This window comes from Coffea eugenioides, chromosome 5 (assembly GCF_003713205.1).
Source record: "Coffea eugenioides isolate CCC68of chromosome 5, Ceug_1.0, whole genome shotgun sequence".
Lineage (NCBI taxonomy): Eukaryota > Viridiplantae > Streptophyta > Magnoliopsida > Gentianales > Rubiaceae > Coffea > Coffea eugenioides.
In genome coordinates, this window is record NC_040039.1 from 48,045,424 (window position 1) to 48,064,622 (window position 19,199).

The window sequence follows — 19,199 nt, forward strand, 5'->3', positions numbered from 1 at the left end:
TAAAGTTTGTAATTTAATTCCAAATCTTCCTCCTTTTCTTTTGTTTTACTTTTACCTTCTTCAAAGCTTGAAATCTCTCCAGAGCGGGAGAAAATAAAACTTTGAATTGCCAATGATGATTCAGCATCACTCGCTGATTAAGCTATTCGAAACAGTTTTTTTTTTTCTTTTCAATTTGATGGTGAGAATACATGCAGAGATCTACAAGGACAATATAGCGATTCATAGACATTGAAGATATTTTGAAACTTAAAACCTATTTTTTATGATTCTTGCTTTTGTCTAGTTTTGGCCTCGATTTTCGTGTTGACCTAATAACGTGGTTAATTACGTCATATATTTGTTGCAATATGCCAATGGAGATTTTGGATGTCTCCCCCAGTCGTAGCGCCTATCTAATCATAAGGGTTATTTATCCAAATAATCTAATCATGGGAATGGATAGAGAATCCTCCGGCCAGCGTGCAATTGGGCAGCATTACAGCAAAACGTATCACTAAACCATAAAATATTACTCCTTCTAGTGCCAATGATACGAGCGAGACTCAAGAGCTCCATATTTTATAAGGATAGCTTCTGCTTTCAATTCTTCTGCACCAAGAAGAAGAGAGCAAACTAAGCTGGATGCTCTGACTTTGAAATCTTCAAACCTCTTAAGAGCCACTGTTAGGTAGCAGTTGAGGCCACTGTCAAATTAATCGACTTCATGAGAGCTACTTGCAATTTGTCTACCCTTTGATCTTTGCTTACACGTTAAAACTCAAAATATAAGATAGACACATGCCACACATGACATGCTTTGCATGTATGTGAAACAAGCTTAAATGAAGGTGGCCATAGCCATTTAATTTGTTGCATAGCCACCGTGATTGTGACCCCTTAACCCCCAAAGTCTCCTCCATCCTCTGTTCAAGGGAAGAAATCCCCCACTTTAATGCTATCTTGTCATGTACTTGAGACTCATTTTCTTCCCAACTAGTCGGGCTGTTGACGGTGGACAGGCGGCTACCGGCGACAAAGTTCCAAATTGGCATGCCAGGGAGACCAAGTTGCATATGCTGGAGCCTCTCTTAATCAGTCCTTGTATTGAACGTCTTTATTGTCCTAAAATGAGATAAAAAGTCCCCGGTGACTTTCAAATGTCATAGCATTTGACTAGATCGGGTGATGGTAGAACTTTTCCGAGACAGCAGCCTAAAATGATCTGGATCTATCCAACGAGTGGCTATTGGGACAAATTCCAGTTACAAATAATACATCTGTGTCCAAACGATGAACCCTTTCAATATCACGATAAACTACAATCCTCTGTGCATGGTACTAATGCGTAGGATCCCGTAAGAGTTGCAAAATTGTTGATTGACATTTTCACTATTTGTGTTGATTGACGTTTTGATGATTAGCGTAAGTGCTTAATTAAGTCTTCACTACTATACTAGAAAAGGAAAGTGTTTTACCATAATCTAACATGTTTCCCATTTTAGCTCTAATCAATGCTGATAATAATGCAGACCAAATCGCTTTTAAAAGACAGTAAGATATCATCGATGACAGTAGATGCATGCCCAATTGGCAAATAAAAATATTATCAGATATCTTCGTCTTACATCGTCAAGAAACTGGGATGGGACAACTGACATGAAATTAATTAGTTGCCACCCGAAAGGAGGAGAAATTTTTTTGCATGACTTGCAATCTGCTGGTAGATATGCTAATTAATAATGAGATCCAAATTAATTTTAAACATTGTCAAATCTCTTCAACAAAAGGTTGAGGAACAAGAGAATGATCTAGCAGGCAAGAACACCTCTGTTATACTCTTTTCGCCCTCTTGTTTGATCTGAAATGTATGCTATCCTGTCCAGCTTTTATTCCTTTTACCTCGAAAGCAACAAAGTTAAAGAAAATTTGATTAGTGCATCAAGTGATGAAACAGAACAAGTTTTGCAGACGAAGTTCAGTTTGGAAATACATGTTCCATATTCTACAGCATTAGCCACTAGGGGCACCACTTACACGATTCTACAACCTGCAAAGGCTAATCATATAGTGATCTATATTGTATTTAATTAACTTTTATTTGACCATTTGATGATCATAACATAAGATACACTTTTTCTGTCTTATACAAGAAATACTTTTTCATTTTGCCCAACTGAACCGCTGGCCGATCCTTCTGATCCCATCAAACAGGCATAAAGCTCCTCAAGTTGCAAGCCCTGACGGCCATCTTGCCAAGAACAGCTAACATCTTCATGCAAGCTCAAGCTACTAGAGCCTCCACCTTCGTCACCACAACTCGAAAAGGATGAAAATGGAAGAATTTCTTGTGCTTGCTTCGTACAAGCAAGTAAATTTTCTCTGGTCTTCTGCAGCTCAATTTGAAGTTGCCCCACTTCTTTCTCAAGTTGTCTCTTTTCAGCCAATGCAGTTTCTAGCCTCAGTTGAAGTGCACCGTAGTCAAGTTCAAGGCTTTGATTCTTCCACCGGGCTCTCTTGTTTTGATACCAAATCGCGATTTGTCTCGGTGGAACGCCTAGTTGTCGAGCAAGCTGGAGCTTTCTCTCTGGTTCAAGCTTCTTGTTGGAACTGAAATTTGCATCTAGTAGCCTAACTTGGTCTTGGCTCAATCTTTTCTTGCAATGTTTCAAGGAATGGCCTTTCAGGTTCTGAGCAGAGCTCATGTTGATAGAGGCAAGTTGCTCTATGTGATGAAATCAGAGAATTTGAGATGAAAATGAGGATTATTGTGGGCTTATATAGGGATTCAAAGTGTTGAAAGTTTGGTCCTCTGATATGTGTTTTCTTCTCTTTTTTTTCTTTTTTTCTTTTTTTTTTAAAGATACTTGATGTGTGTGTTTTTTATTTTATGACTTTCTATTTATGGCGCTGGCTCTGAAATTTTTGATGGGGTAAAGAAAGGGGAAAATGGAAAGATGGGGCCTGCTGACTTCTCATGCAACTGCAATTGGTGTTCACGTGGAGTTGGTCCTACCATGCAAGTACAGAATAATGTTTAGTTTTTGGTAAATATTCCTGTATAAAAGATTATCTGTTCTGGATTAAGAAGTTGAATCACATATTCAATATTAATAACGTTATCCACAAACAAGTACCAAATTAGGATCATGAACTTGGCTATGTTCCAAAATATACTACATGAATATTGTCGTAGATCTGGAGCTTCCTTCCCGCTTGGATGGGGATAAAATATACACAAAGGCGCTGAGTTTTGGATGTTTAAAATACATATGGACCAGATTAGATCCTACACAACCACCAGGCCACCACAAAAGCATTAAAGCTTAGTGCGTAGTGCACCCATCTGATCCGGTGGTGGTTCAGTCCTCTCCGAATTACCCTTGGACCTCTTTAGGTCCGCCCCCTCCCCTTAGTGTAGGATATAATAGGTTTATCGTCTCCGTGAAAAAAAAGATCAGATCCTGAACAATGACAGGTTACAGACACAGCATTTTGCGGAATCATCTCTGTTGTTCTACTCTTTTAGTCCTTTCTTAAATGGTTCTGAGAAATGAATGTGTTGAAATTTGGCTTGCATGGCCTTGAGGTCAAGCAAGCCATCAATTGAGGCGACCTTTTTGCAACTTGGGGAAGAATGGACGCAGTTAATCACCTCTGCAGAGAGCACAACTCCAGTGAACTTCAAGTTTTGCTCGCAATGATCACAGGTTCTGCATTAGATGCCAGACCATTCAATATTTGGTGGGATTAATATAAAGAAAAGGATGCTGCTCTAATGGAAAAACAGTACTCATAAGTCTTGAGAAGGCACGATTAGTTCCCTTAACAAAGCGGATCAAGCCTAATATTTTCAATCCACCTGCGGAACAATAGGCACATCTTAGAGTGGTTTACAGGATAATTTAACAACTTCTGAGTTCTGAGTAGTAACTACTGACTAATGACTGTTTGTCAACTTCACCTTTTCTGTTCCCATTTCAATCAGTTAATAATAATTATTTCTTGGTATGCAAAAGAAAAGAAAAGAAAAAGGGGAAAAGTGAAATCTAGCTAGCACCTCTTTCTCTTTTCCAATTTTTGGAATCTATTAAAAGTTGAAAACAACCCTTGCATATATTCATATTCATTGCTGGAGAATTTGACATCTTAGTCTGTACTATTGTTATCCTGTTATATATATCTTATGAATCTATTGTCGAAATCAACATCCTTATTTATGTCTTGCACAAGCTAAACCCATATGCTTGGGGACTGCATGCTTCTTTACGAGGTGAAGCACACCCCCTCTGCAACATGAGTATTTTCTGTTCTATGTGTTAATTTTTTATGCATGTTCCTGACATATATACATGGTAAAAGATAATAATATTAAGCCTTGCTGAATAATGATTACCAGAATACCAGGATCATTTCTGTCTATCAATAGCAATATTATTATTATTATAAAAAGGAACATTATATTTTAAGTGAAACCCAAAATACAAGTTTCCTTAAATTTGAAAATATTCTACCTCACACCAAATTTTCACCCCCAAAAAATGAAAATCATCTCACAAAAGGCACTAGAAATTTTCAAATTTGACAGAGCTGTGTCGTTCCAAGAGAAAAGTTTCAAAAGACTTTTGAATAAATTTCCAACACTTTTATTTGGAATCTTGATGCAAATCTTAATCAGACTTTCACTACTACACTTTCTTTAGCTTCTCAAATTTCATATGTTCCCTTTTTTTCACATGTCATCAGTTAGCGTATCCTATCTTATGCAATTGATTCTAAAAGGGTTTACAGTATCGTAAATTTGATTGTCGTCTTTTATGACCCTATTCAATTTAAGCTATTAGTGGAAGCAAAAGGGAATGCATATTCTTGCTTTACTAGCAGTAAGATTTGCTTTTGTTACATTCACTTTCGTACGAGTGTGTGCCACAGCTGAAATAGTCCTTCTTTTCTTCCTTTTTTTTGTGTAAATGGGAGATACTTAATCAAAACCCCCTACTTACACTCCGCAATGGATTTTCGGTCCCGAAAAAGGATTAAAATATTATATTTATAATGAAAAAATAGCAATATAATAAAAAAGTGAGACAGAAAATAGAATAGACAATCTTTTTTTTTTTATGTAACGGCACATCTAACCTAACCTAACCTACTCCTACTCCTTCTGGGGGGAGCCTACTCTAAGGGATGGTCCAACTGAGTCGGGGGAACCTGATGGGGACTGAACCACCATCAGACCCGACAGGTGCATCACGTACCCGTATAGATTTAGAACAAATCTCATATAGAGGCATATTGATGGAAGGCAAGGTTTGAACCCTTGACCTCCAACCCCACATAGAATAGAAGATCTGTTGAGTTGACAATTCCTCCCACCTCACCGTCCAACCCAACCCGATCCTCCCCTGTCACATTTGAAATGGTCAAAGGTAAATAGTAACGTACCGATGGCGCAAGGTGTTCGAGTGCTGACTTCAATATTTTGGCCAACCATTGTCCTAAATTTACAGCTATCAGTTTTCAATCTAGAATTTTCTCCAGTATGTTGCCGTCGGAGACTAGAAAGATAGTAAAATTGATTCTAATTTATTCGTCTTCTTCTTTATGGCAAAGTAACATCAATTTGGTACACCGTTGGAAGGACACAAGGATCCCACACATGCTTAATGATTTAAGACTCAAATCTTTGTTCAATGCACCTGTGATAATAAAGTACAATTAAGCATCCAATTAGGTATTTCGACAAGACATGCACATTTTTGCACTCCTGCTATATCAACTGGCCAATGGTAAAAATCTTTTCTGGAAACTTTCTATAATTTTTTTCATAACTAGGAATGAGTTTAAATTACTTCAGACAATGGACTTGCTATAAACTAGTGCATGTAAAAATCTAGGATCCTCCTTCTCCTACTCTGTATAATCAAAAACATTGCTCCCATGACTTCCTAATTTATGAGCAATTGGATTGGTTTCCCTACTAGTCTGTCGAATCTTCCTAATCTGCACTTGGTGTAGGAGCAATATTCTGTAAATTGTTGATCACATCAAAGCAAATCGTAGATTTGAAACGGTTAGGACTTCAATTCAAACCCATGCTTAGGGCTCTATTCAATCCTCAGATTTCTGCATGTTCATGACAAGATGCATAACATCTATCATGTTTGGATTGCTATTTTTAGAATTTTTTGTAGGAAAATACTCTAGCGATTTGATGTATGTGAGGTAAAAGATGATTGGAAAATGTATTAACGAAAAACGTAAAAATTTTTTGGTAGAAAATCCTCAACTATACTAACATTAATAGAAAGGAAACAAAGTTCGAGTGGTAGGGTCAAAAGCAAAAATAAAAATGAGACTGCTGATCACGAGTCTTCTTTTCAGAAAAAGACATATACATTAACTTTGGCAGGTACACTACATGTACCAGAACAAGGTACTAATAGTGTATCCATTGACCAACCTTCATAATTTGCATGGGATAACGTAAAATACTATCATCATTTTGTCCAACCACTGGTTAGCTTATCTGGTTTAAGTTAAGATTTCTTTTATCAAATTTATTTGGACTTTCTACTCTTTAATTTGAACCTGTTACATATGACTGATAGTCTGATACAGCAGAGGAAAAGAGTGGAGATGCTTTAATTTTGCGACAGTAAGGGATCTGATGCCTATAATTTATTTGGTTCTCATCATATCTGTAGTTTCCTTTTCTTTGGTGAACCTTGATGCCAGCGGTGGACTGAGTTAATTGCGCCTGCCACCCATATGAGAGATGTAACAATTTCACCTCCTCTATCAAGTTTTCTCTTTGGTCCTTGCATGCCTCCTTGGCACTGGAAAAAATGGTGATGCCAAGAGACAAGATGCCCTATATGAAAATCCTCACTTCAGAAAAACAAGGCCACAGTCTCATAGATAGGATAAAGATCAATCAGAGTTTAGTGGCGAAAACTGAAAAGGACTGGTTGGAAGATGAGGTGTAAGGTTACAATTATCACTCCAACAAGACGAAGGACTGCATTAGCTGCCGCTGCTACGAGTTCTTGTAGTTCTTCCCTATACATTTTTTTGTTCCTTGGTCATCACCTCAACCTACCTATTTCTAGAACCATTCTTCTCATTAGTCAAATTCTCAAGAAAGTTTGAAATTTTCAAATGCTGTTTAAAGAGACCAAAGAAATCACAGCTCTCCTCCGTCAAATTCGCCCACCCCAAAAATTGGCTTGCATATATGTCACAATGGTTAAGGACAGACCATTATGAATCTATGAATTCAAAAGATATTTAACAAAATAAATTCATACCAACTTGATGGCGCTAACACTTTAGATCTTCAAGTAGAACATTTATGCCATGAAGCAATTACAATCAAGTCGCTAAAAGCTGTTTATTGCTACTGCGGATATATCCAAACAACTCTGATGCTGTGCATGAGTGGATTCAAGGAATGAAACTCTTAATAAGAAGAATAGCATTCTTGGCTCTACCTTATGCTGATTTATCTAATCAGTAAATATATATATATATATATATATATATAATATATATATAAAGGGGTCACTCCAATGTCCCCGCGGTTCCCAAATGAGCTAAGGAAAGCGCCAAGAATACCAAGAATCATCAGCAAGGTATCTGATCAGTAAACCATCTGATGATCTTCACAGGCAGCTTCACCAAACTTACAGCCATATTGACAAATCCAGTGCAACAAATGCAACAAGGGCAAATGCAGTTCAAGAAAGACCTGCCATTACAAAAAATAAACGTATTGTAACAAAAATTTCCTGATATAAAAATCAAGATTCAAGATCAATATAAACACTAGAAAGGGAAAAACCAAAGAAAGCTGGAAAAGGACTCCTCTTTTCCTAAATGTGTACTGACAATGCTATGGATTCATCAAATTTCAAGGAAGCCTTTTCGGTATTAATTTTTGGTGAAGGGGCCAGACAGAGTCAAGGGAGCTGGGTTCGAGCCATGAACATGCAGAAACAGAAAACAGCAATTACAGATCAAAATTATAGCTTGAAACCTACTTTAAATACATTAGAATGGAATACAAGATGCCATCAATCAAATAAAAATCGTGTATAAAGAGCAAAAATGATTGAACTTTTTATCATATTGAAATAATGTGCCCACTGAAGAGATGGTGCAGAGAATTCAAGAAACTAACATGAAAAAAGAATGTTAAAAACAATGAAATAAAGGAAAAATGGTTAGAGAAAAACGGACCCGATGACCCAAACAACGGCACCGACAAGGCTTAGAATCAATGAAAGCAATGCAAAAGGCAAGCTAATCAAGAACCCCAAGGGCCTGCACTTCGCCATAGCTCTTTCCTTTCTTCAACTTCACCCAAGGAATGTAGCAATCGATGAAGAAAGTAAAGCCCTTTCTGAAACAAAAACAAGACTACTATCCTTTAACCTAAAAACCCTTCTGAAAAAAATCAAAAACCGGATAACATTTTCTAAGAGAGAGGACTGCGGAGAGACGTGAAGAGAGAGTAAAGGGAGGCAAGAAGAAGGAGAGAAAGGAATAATAAAAAAAAAAAAAAAAAAAAAGTAACTGTTCTCATTTAAAAAATCAAAGCAGGCAGCTTTAAATCTTTAATTATTAACCCCCCTTGGATTCTGGAAGTTGTACTGTTTAATGACAATAATGCCCTCGGAAGTTAAAAAAGGGGTTCGTTGTATTAAAGTTGGAATGGCGCCTATTTTGGAGAACTGAAATTTTGAAAAGGGTTTAGCCATCGAGATTGATATTTGACCATGGTAAACACTTTTCAATGTGTTATCGTTTGGAAATAAAAAAACACTTTTCAATGGGATGGCTAGTATCAGTAGGATTAACTACTGAGTACCTTAAAAGTGAAAACACATATTTTATGATTCAATTTTTTTTTTATGAACAAAGGAATAATATTCATTCATCAGTAAGAACTTTTCAAATAAGATTGAGATCAACTTGTAATAACATGACAAGAATAACAACAAGGTACTCGAGTTTAAACATGAGTTCTTAATAAGTTATCGTATGTCGCCTTTGCTCCATATTACTTAAACCAAAAAAAAAAAAAGGGAAGAACTCTGCGCCATATTAAAGATTTTTACATGTAATTGATGTTTATTATGATCTTACAAGCCACTTTTACTAGTAAAATACTATAGAGTTGAATTTGATTTATGACTAGCCAATTGCAAAGTTTGGCTCTTATTGGATATGAGTGTTTGTTTTTTGGGAAGTTTCAAATGTTTTGAGCACTTCATAAATGTTTTCATTGTCTTGGTGTTTAGTATGTAATGTAATTGGATAGGAGATTATTTGGAAATTTTATTTGAAATAACACTGTAGTAACTTTTATAATGTGATATATGTGAAATAAAAATATGATTAAAAATATTTAAAAAAAATGTTTAAAAAAACATGTTTACGATACAAGTAAAATTTTTTTAGCAAATATGATCATATACAAACAAACCTATACCTAGGATATATGCATATTTACTTATAATCACTGGAAGTTGGATGCACTGTCACATTCAACTCTTTTTTAATGTAGATAAAGTCTTGAAGTCTTGATCGAGATCTCTCACTTATATTTTTTTCCTTTATATCATCCAACCCAATCCCTCCCCCTTCAACTCTTTCATTCGATGCCATGATAAAGAAATAAGTTTAAGGTGTAAACCGTGTAATTTTAGAATAACTCTCCTAAAATTTCTGATAATTTCACTTAAATGTTTTCTAATTTGAAAAATTACAATAACTTCACTTTGATTGACAAGTTTAGTAACAAAATCAGCCCCTATTAGGAGTATGCAAAATCGAAAAATTTCGATTTACCGACCGAATTCAAATGAATTCGAAATTCGAAATTGGTAATTCGGAATTCGGCACTGACATCGAAATTTCCAATTCGAATTAAGCGATTTGGTTCGAATTCGGTAATGGAGTTTTGAAATTGGAAATCGAGATCGAAAATTTCCGATTTCAATTTCGTTTATAAAATATATATATTAATATTATTTATTTATATATATAATAATATTTTTTTATTTCAATTTCATTTTATAAATATATATAATATTTATAATAATATTTTTTATTTCAATTTCGTTTTATAATATATTAGATTAATATATATTTATATATAATAATATTTTTTATAATATATAACAATACATCTAACAAAAAGAACAAAAAAAGGAAAAAAGGTTTCCGAATTCGGTGAATTAGGAATTTACCGAATTCTGAATTGAATTCGGAATCGAAACCGAAATCGGAACTGGTGAATTCGAAATCGAAATCGATCGGTAATTCCTATTCCAAAACTCCGAATTCAAATTTCCGAATTACCGAATTTGAATTCGTTGCACGCCCCTAGCCCCTATGAGATAGAGTCACCTAAAATGCTGACATTAATACTAGCAAATTTTTATGGGATAATTTCAGAAACCTCCCCTGAGGTTTCTGACATTTACACTTACCTCCCCTGTGGTTTGAACAATTACACTGACCTCCCCTGAGGTTACTAATCCTTTACAAATTCAGTCCAAATGATTAAAATATTATTTTAGAGAGTGAAATTAGAATTTTGTACCTGATTTGTCCTTTGTACCACATGTCCAATGAATGACAAAGTATTACAAATTAATTAACAATTAATAAACTTTAACGAGCGTAGTTTATAGGCAAATACGTATTGCCTATTTAAAGTACCAGCTCTTTACATGTATTTTACTTTCAAACATTTACTTTATCACAAATATTTATTCTCAAATACAGATTTGTATTTACTCTCAAATATTTAATTTTTGTTAAATACAAAACCTACCAGTTTTTCTTCCGTAGAAATATTAATATAACATTTTTTCAATTTTAGTTACAAATATTTATGTATTTAACATAAATTAAATGATTCAGAATAAGATACTCATAAAGAGCTAATACTTTACTCATGTAATGGATGAAAGCCATAAAAAATTAACATTTTATAGGCCATTTCTTTTTTTTTAATTTTAATTTATATTAAATAGATAACCTATCGATTTTATTTTTGCAAGAATATTATTGTAACACCTTTTAATTTTTAATTACAAATTTTTATATATTTATTATAAATTAAATATTTAAAAATAAAATACCTGTAAAGAGACGGTACTTTAAATAAGTTATGCGTATTTGCCTATAAACTACACTCCTTACTTAAATCAATAAACTACACTCCTTAACTTAAATCAATAAACTATACTCCTTACTTTAAATAGTGTAGTTTATAGGCAAATACGCATATCCTATTTAAAGTATCGGCTCTTTACAGATATTTTATTTTCAAATATTTAATTTATGATAAATATATTAACATTTGTAATTAAAAATTAAAAAGTGTTACAGTAATATTCTTGCAAAAAAAATCAGTAGGTTATCTATTTAATATAAATTAAATATTTTTTAAAAAATAAATGGCCTCATAAAATATTAATTTTTTATGACTTTTATCCATTACATGAGTAAAGTATTGGCTCTTTATGGATATTTTATCCTGAATCATTTAATTTATGTTAAATACATAAATATTTATAACTAAAATTAAAAAAGTGTTATATTAATATTTCTACGGAAGAAAAACTGGTAGGTTTTGTGTTTAACAAAAATTAAATATTTGAGAGTAAATACAAATCTGTATTTGAGAATAAATATTCGTAATAAAGTAAATATTTGAAAGTAAAATACCCGTAAAAAGTTGATATTTTAAATATGTAATACGTATTTGCATATAAACTACGCTTCTTAAAGTTTATTAATTGTTAATTAATTTGTAACACTTTATCATTCATTGGACATGTAACACAAAGCACAAATCAGGTACAAAATTCTAATTTCACTCTCTAAAATAATATTTTAATTATTTGGACTGAATTTGTATAGGATTAGTAACCTCAGGGGAGGTCAGTGTAATTGTTTAAACCACAGGGGAGGTAAGTGTAAATGTCAGAAACCTCAGGGGAGGTTTCTGAAATTATCCCAATTTTTATTCCAGGCTTACCCTTATAAGTCCAAAAGAAATTAGATACTCATTCTAACTAAAAAAAATGAACTCATTCTACTTGTAAATGCAAACATCAAATTCAAAAAGTTTCCATTTTTTTTTACCTGTATAGCTTGTATGGAGCCAAGATTTCACTAATGATCCACATTTTCCAGCAACATTTTACAAGTAAGGATTTTCAAAACTTTGCTTTTTGCTCCGTCGAATCTTCACAAAGGAATACGTCGAATAAATCTTAAAATAAGAAGCAGGATTGGCTGTGCTAAGTGCTAAATGGCATTTTTTGGTTTGTATAACCGAACCCAAAGATGTAAAGTCTTCATGATGTTTTAGTAAAAAAATTTTTAAAAAATTTTAAAGAACAAAATGTAAAATTAGACTTCGCAGGTGATGATGCTATTTTTAACAATTCATGTCCCCATTATGTTACTGCTCGATAAATGATGACATTCTTCATCATTTAAAAGCCAAACTAAAATTTCCCAAGAATGACTAAAAAGAGTTTTGTTTTGATTAAGAAAAGAAGAAGAACGAGAAGTATTAAAATGATTCTAAACCCTTAATTTGTAGTACCTTAGACATCCTTTAATGAGTTTTCATCTCTTTTTAAATAGGTCACTCTTCACGAATAAACACGTATTTTAGAAGGTTATTAGCAACCAACTATAACTGCAACTATTAAGTACTAATAGAAAAATAACATTTTATGAAATTCATAACAATAATAAATAATATCAATTTCGAGGAGCCCAAGTGCCCATCTTTGACCATTAAATATCATATTTAACCAACTATCAATATACGACAAAAGTCATCCAAAATATTGAAATATTCCACCAAAACTTTACACCTTCAAAATTTAATTGGATTGGAGTAGAATTTAATATATGTATTTCTAATTTATTCGAACTTTCTTGCGTGATATTCTCAATTATACATCACTAGCTACACTTATTATATCTAACAAAAGAATGAAACCCAATAGTGTTTGTTGATTTATAGTTTTTCTACAGCTATTTCTCTTGAGGGTATTTGTGTCCGTTTATCCCTTTTGATGTTGACATTAAGTCGAAAAGTGAAGTTAATGTAATTTTTTAAATTAGAGAAAATCCAAGTGAAATTGCCAAAAATTTCAAGGGAAATTTGTGAAATTATCCCTTACACGACCGCAACGAATCTTCTGTTCCACTTTTTATTATATTGCTATTTCTCATTCATAAATATCATGTTTTAGTTCTTATTTGTTTTTTTAAGATCCAATAACTATTAATTGATCTTTAGGAATCAATTAGTTATTGGATCTTTAGAAATAAAAAAGAACTAAAATATGATGTTATGTAGGAGAAATAGCAATATAATAAAAAGTGGGACAGGGAGTGGCATAGGGTGTGAGACAGAAGATCCGTTGCACCCCCTTCCTTCCTCTCTCCCCGGCCCCCAACCCAAAAAAAAAAAAACAACTATCGTTAAAGATAGGTCATGCAAAAACCAAGTTTAGATAACACAAATGTATTTTAAGAGAGCATAATATAACAACAAAATATTTCTTTTCTACAGTTCCATATCCACAGATAAAAAGTTTGCCTGCCAATCTCCCAGCTATGACAGCCATAGTCATAAAGGAGGAAGATGGTTCACCAAAGATTCCCAGAAACTTTTTGCCACCTTGAAACTGTCATATCCAGATAAGGATGTAACTGTATTAAACTAGATAAGAAAATGACTCCTACTATGTAACCTTAACATGTTTAAGATTGACTCTTAGAAAGATCTCTGTTACTCCTCATCAACAACATTCACCAGCTCATACTCAATAAGAGAGAGATTGTTATCCTCTTTCACATCAAATTCAGCAGGCTGGGTGACCTCAATTCGGCCCCATTTGTCAACAGCTAGCCTCATGGTTCCCTTGAACATGTCAATCTTTGCATTTCGCAGGATGACAGTTGTACCAGGTTTCATCACATCAACTGAGCAGTGCAGATGACGGATAGCCGCAGCCGAGTACAGAAATCACAACATTAGGAAGAGCGAAGATAATTACCATCTCAAACACCAATAAAGAACTCAAGGTCATACTAAACATGAAAGCACATCAACCACAAAACTTTGTTACATCTTCAATCAATCAATGAGAGTACCGCAATAAGATTAGCATAATTTACAACATAAAGAATGCTGTACATCTTCAATCAATAAATGAGAGTAATGCCAGAAGATATAAAGAACGCTGTAACCAGAAACAACTCATTATGATCACACGTGTAAGGAAACTCATCAAACAATGAAAAGGATATCATAGGACAGTATCAAGTTTTATTCTTGAAGACACAGGCATTACCACTAAAAAACAAACTCTACCAGTAGAAATTTGTTCTTTTCAATGCACATCTTATTTTTCAGGTAACTCTTAGATCTCCTTCAAGCATCACATATGGTCACCCAATGAACCGTACTGTGTTGGCTAGTCAATCTGATTTACTGGCCAAGTAGTCCACAAAATGATCCACAATGAAAAGAAAAAGCAATCTTGACATTTTCCTGGATTACTGATACATAATGATATAGATGTATTGATCATATCCTGGTACCTCTTCAAGTTAAGGATGAAGGATACAATGAGGCATAATTGGGTTGAACACTTCATGCATGCCAAACTTGGAAAATTTTATTGCTGAGTACACATTGAGAATGAGAAATTTCTTATATTCTACAACATTTTTTTAACAATTTTTTCAAGAATCAACTCAAATAAGAGTTGCTTAATATAAATTTACCATTTCTCTCCCACAGCCCCACAGAAAGAGGATAGGCCTGATCAGTTTAAAGATGATGAGTAGGATTAACTTCATGAAACATATCATTTTCTATACAGTTTACCAAAGCACATTGTCAAAACAAAGAACATGCTTAAGATTTATAAAGAAATTTGTGGAAGATATAAAATCATAAAATTTTAACATTCATAATATCAGGGTTAGTCACAATAAAAATTTTGTTGGCTAAAGATGTTCCAGGTAAAGTCCATGCAACAGCCAAAGAAACTCAAGCCCTGGTAACATGGTAACGAATGCTGGCTGCCAATAATGCATTCATAGGATCCTTAGCAGGCATGCAAAACTTTGACTTTGAAATCTCTTTGATGTTTTCATCTAGATGTATCAACAATATTCCAAATTACAAAGCGTGCAGTTTCTTAAAGGTCCTCGTTTCAAAGGAAGGGGTAAATAGGTGACAGGTAGCATAGACACAAAAGCTTGGAAAGTTGCACTTTTAAGTCTCATAAAAGACTTTCGTTAATTCAGAGAAGTGGAGTGGCAAATGAATGAGAGAAACTTCTTGCAAACTAAAAGAAGAAAAAAAAAGAGATATTCAGGCAACCATATTACTCTTTGCTTCTTATTCTACTTCATGTAAAGTGGCTGCATCCGAATAGCTGGAATATGCTTCAAAAAGTTTGGATGGACTTACCTTCTTATTGGGTATTATTACAGTCTACATAACTAGGAATATCATAAGCTGCAAAAGTTACCTACATGTTGATATCATGTCATCATAGAAAAACGAAAAAAAAAATTTTGTTGCATGTAATCCAAATAGGTATCACTACGTATGTGTAAAGCGTTATGCATTTTCATGCCCTAAATTGCAACTGATCAATAGTGTTTCCATCTAAGAAACAACTAGAGAACGATTACGGTCCTCCACCTCTTGCTTATAAAACTCCTGCTTATTAAAACTCCTTCCCACTTTATATCTCTTTCATCTCTCCTCCTCCTGGTCTTGTTCTGCTTCAACATACACAAACCTGTCTGTCATCCTCCTCCATTTTTTTGTCCCTATATCTCCCCTCTCACTTGAGCATGCTTTTACATTAAAAAACTTTTTAAACACGATGAAATGAATGATCAGAGGCACATATTTCATCAAAATCTAAGCAACAAAAGGAATAGAAATAAACCACCCAGTAAGTGATCAAGCAAAAGATGCCACCAGCCAACAGGATAACAAGTGATGCAGTCACGTCTAATATAAAACGCTTCCTCCTTGTTTCCAGGTTCTAAGGGGTTTTAAGCAGAAAATTCTACTGAATAGAACTTTCTGACCCTGAAAGCATAATAATAGATGAAGCTTGTAATCAACTCGCATTAACACCTGTATTCCATGATGATTTATGAAAGGCACCTTTCAACCAGATCAAGTGCTATCTGACCACAATACCATAAATTTGTACTCAATCAAAGACCTTTCTGCAATTAGCATCAATTGATAAGGAGCTTTCGATTAAACCATCTTGAACTCCAGTAACATTAATAGCATGCTTAAAATAGAAAAACACAAAAACAACAACAAATCAGAGTTGTCGGATTGATGGGGACAAACACATACGAGAAAAAGTTTGAGAGACACCGGTATTTCCTAAATATTTAAAACCAAAAATATCAACCTCAATCAAAAGGTCACATTGTACCTTTCTAGTATTTTCGCAAAAATGTGAAGGAAAAAAAATCATATAATATGTCTCAGATATATTTGTACAAAAATTTCCATATCACATTATCCAAACAAAAAAAAAATCTTTAAAAAGATGCGAGTGAAAAGAAAAAAAGAGATTAACACATATCAACCTGAATAAAAAGGGTCACATAGTCAAATTTCCAAAGCATGCTTACTAGTATTTCAGCCAAAATGGAAGGAGAAAAAAAGAAAAAGAAGAATAAATCATATAACATACCTCAGACATATTCGGACACAACAATTTCCATATCACATTATCCAAAAAAGAGAAAACAGTTGAATGCATTTTTCTAAACATAAATCCAGACGTGAATATACCTTGATCGTTGCGGGCGGTGAAAAGGATGCAAGCAGTCTCATCACCAACAAGGCACTCAGCAATGTTAGTATTCCTGAGGTGCGGAGACACCGACTTACCTCTTTGCAAAACTGTTTTGGAACTGAGGACCTTGACGACGAGAGTGTGGCCGTTAGTCCCGGGCTTGAGATTGTCCACCTTAACAAACACCGGCTTCCTCAAACCCCCAGCCGCAGCAGCCGGTTGGTCTTCCGTCTTGGAACTAGTCGCCGCCATTCCTAACAAAATCGAAAACTCAAAACCCTAGTAACCCTAATATATAGGTAGAAGACGGAAATGGGGGAAATCAAAAGCCTTTTTCGGTGCCTGGTTTGGGTTTGATTTGTGAAGTGTGTGTAGCTTTGTATGGAAGGCGTGAGTGTACGAGTCGTGAGTCTTGCTCTTCTTTCTGTTGTAGTAGCCGTAAGTAATGTAGGAGTAGCAGCAGCTAAATAGAGAGTGAGAATGAGATAATTTCAGAAACCTCCCCACCCCTGAGGTTTCCGAATATTTCACTAGCCTCCCTTCACATTTTAAAATTTATACTAACCTCTTTTGAGGTTAATTATCTTGTAGCATTTATGTTCATTCAATAATTAAAAAGTGATATTATGAGAGAGAAAATAGTATGATTTTATCATTGCCTCTCATCTCTACATTATTTAATTAATTTAATATCAACCCATACATTAAAGAAAAATACTAAATTTTGCTATTTATCATTAGCTAGGAATCAAGTTACATATAACATCAAAAAATATTATATTATTTTATATTTTTCACTTAATATAAGATTTAAATTACTTTTTTCGATAACATACCTATTGTCAAATATGATCGATAACAAATAATCAAAAAATTTGCAATCAAAATAACAAACTTCAACATCATAAAGATTTTTATCAATATATTAAGATTAGTTAATGAGATTTTTATGGTATTAAAGTTCGCTCTTTGTAATATTTTGGTTATAGATGTTTTTTATTATTTGTTATTAATCACGTTTGATAATGGATTTGTAATTGAAAAAAAAAACAATTTAAATCTCGCATTAAGTGAAATATATGGAATGATATACTGTTTTTGATACCATATGTGATTTAATCCCTGATGATAAACAGTAAATTTAAGTGTTTTCTTTAATATTTAAGCTAGTATAAGATTAATTAAACAATTGAATAAATGAGGAACAATTATGAAATCATATTATCTTCTCTTTTTTAATATCACTTTTTAATTATTGATTGAACCTAAATATTACTATAAGATAATAAACCTCCTTTGAGATTAGTGTAATTTTCAAAATATGGAGAGCGACCAGTAATATAATCAGAAACCTCCTTATACCTTTTGGAATTTAGTAAAACTGTGGGTAAATTGGGCATGGCCCGCAGGCTGGGGAGTTTTGCTCGTTTTGGGGAAAAGTTTTTTTGTTTTTCTTTGAAAGCGTTCTGAATTTCTGGGATGGCAACATGAACTATGGCGGATATGGGATGAGTAGGTGGGGCTTCATTTAACTTTTTTACCTAGGATCTTAGCTTCCACCATAGTGGCGTCATCTCAATTGGTCCGGTGTTTCTTTCAAGTTTTTTTTTTGCTTTTTTTTTTTTCTGCCTGCATGGTGGTCAATGATTCCAATCCTACTGTGCATTAGTAAGATAACTTCACACTTCCGTGTCATTTAATTGTTCAATTTCCTGTTTTTTTTTTGGTTGTTGTTTAAGGGAAAATACAAGGAAGAAGAGGAAAAGAATTATTTTATTATTGTCTCTACCAATTGAATTGAGTCTAACAATAACTGGACTTTCACCAATTGGCTGGATGGTGTTGGTTTGTGGACTCCACCTTAGATTGTGCTTTGCACCAGGATTTCGATTACCTCTGAGTGTTAATCTAATTTTGTTGTGTGATTTCCAGTAATTTCGATTGTTGAAAAACAATAATAACTGGACTTTCTTTTTGGAAACTTGGAGATAGCAAATTAATGATGCATGGTCACAATAACTCGTAACATAAAGGGGCAACATAAGAATGGAAAAGTTATAATTGCAACTTTGAAGTTAATATTGAATTTGAAAGGGTTACTCAGAAAGAAAATGTTTGTTGTGGAAAATTGTGGCCTGCGATGCAATAATAAGATACAGTGCATTAACAAATTTTGGGGCTAATGTCCTTCGATTTCTGTTCATATTACTTGTATTTATGGAACCAAATTACCAAGAATGATATGGTCGTGATGGAAAATTGTTCTTCTTTTGAAATATAGAATCTTTGTTTGGATTGCATTTTTTTGAATTTTTTGTA

General features: G+C 33.7%; 3 protein-coding genes across 3 annotated transcripts; all 3 read right to left on the reverse strand.

Annotated features, from left to right (window-relative positions):
* Window positions 1–1,987: 1,987 nt before the first annotated feature.
* LOC113772543 (homeobox-leucine zipper protein ATHB-52) lies at window positions 1,988–2,693 on the reverse strand. Its single transcript, XM_027317169.1, has one exon. The coding sequence runs from the start codon at window positions 2,682–2,684 to the stop codon at window positions 2,124–2,126; it is 561 nt and encodes a 186-aa protein (XP_027172970.1). The 5' UTR covers window positions 2,685–2,693; the 3' UTR covers window positions 1,988–2,123.
* Window positions 2,694–7,507: 4,814 nt separating this feature from the next.
* LOC113772473 lies at window positions 7,508–8,497 on the reverse strand. Its single transcript, XM_027317074.1, has 2 exons — window positions 8,221–8,497; window positions 7,508–7,729 (listed from the first exon to the last, which is right to left on the reverse strand). The coding sequence occupies exons 1-2, from the start codon at window positions 8,316–8,318 to the stop codon at window positions 7,606–7,608; spliced, it is 222 nt and encodes a 73-aa protein (XP_027172875.1). The 5' UTR covers window positions 8,319–8,497; the 3' UTR covers window positions 7,508–7,605.
* A 5,124-nt stretch (window positions 8,498–13,621) lies between these two features.
* LOC113772443 (uncharacterized protein At4g28440-like) lies at window positions 13,622–17,268 on the reverse strand. Its single transcript, XM_027317037.1, has 2 exons — window positions 16,877–17,268; window positions 13,622–14,010 (listed from the first exon to the last, which is right to left on the reverse strand). The coding sequence occupies exons 1-2, from the start codon at window positions 17,130–17,132 to the stop codon at window positions 13,817–13,819; spliced, it is 450 nt and encodes a 149-aa protein (XP_027172838.1). The 5' UTR covers window positions 17,133–17,268; the 3' UTR covers window positions 13,622–13,816.
* Window positions 17,269–19,199: the final 1,931 nt, after the last annotated feature.

Coding starts and splice junctions, on each gene's coding strand:
- LOC113772543 (XM_027317169.1), bottom strand. CDS start 2,684: ATGAGCTCTGCTCAGAACCTGAAAGGCCATTCCTTGAAACATTGCAAG.
- LOC113772473 (XM_027317074.1), bottom strand. CDS start 8,318: ATGGCGAAGTGCAGGCCCTTGGGGTTCTTGATTAGCTTGCCTTTTGCA. Junction 7,730..8,220: donor GCCGTTGTTTGGGTCATCGG/GTCCGTTTTTCT, acceptor TTGTAATGGCAG/GTCTTTCTTGAACTGCATTT.
- LOC113772443 (XM_027317037.1), bottom strand. CDS start 17,132: ATGGCGGCGACTAGTTCCAAGACGGAAGACCAACCGGCTGCTGCGGCT. Junction 14,011..16,876: donor CACCGCCCGCAACGATCAAG/GTATATTCACGT, acceptor TGCACTGCTCAG/TTGATGTGATGAAACCTGGT.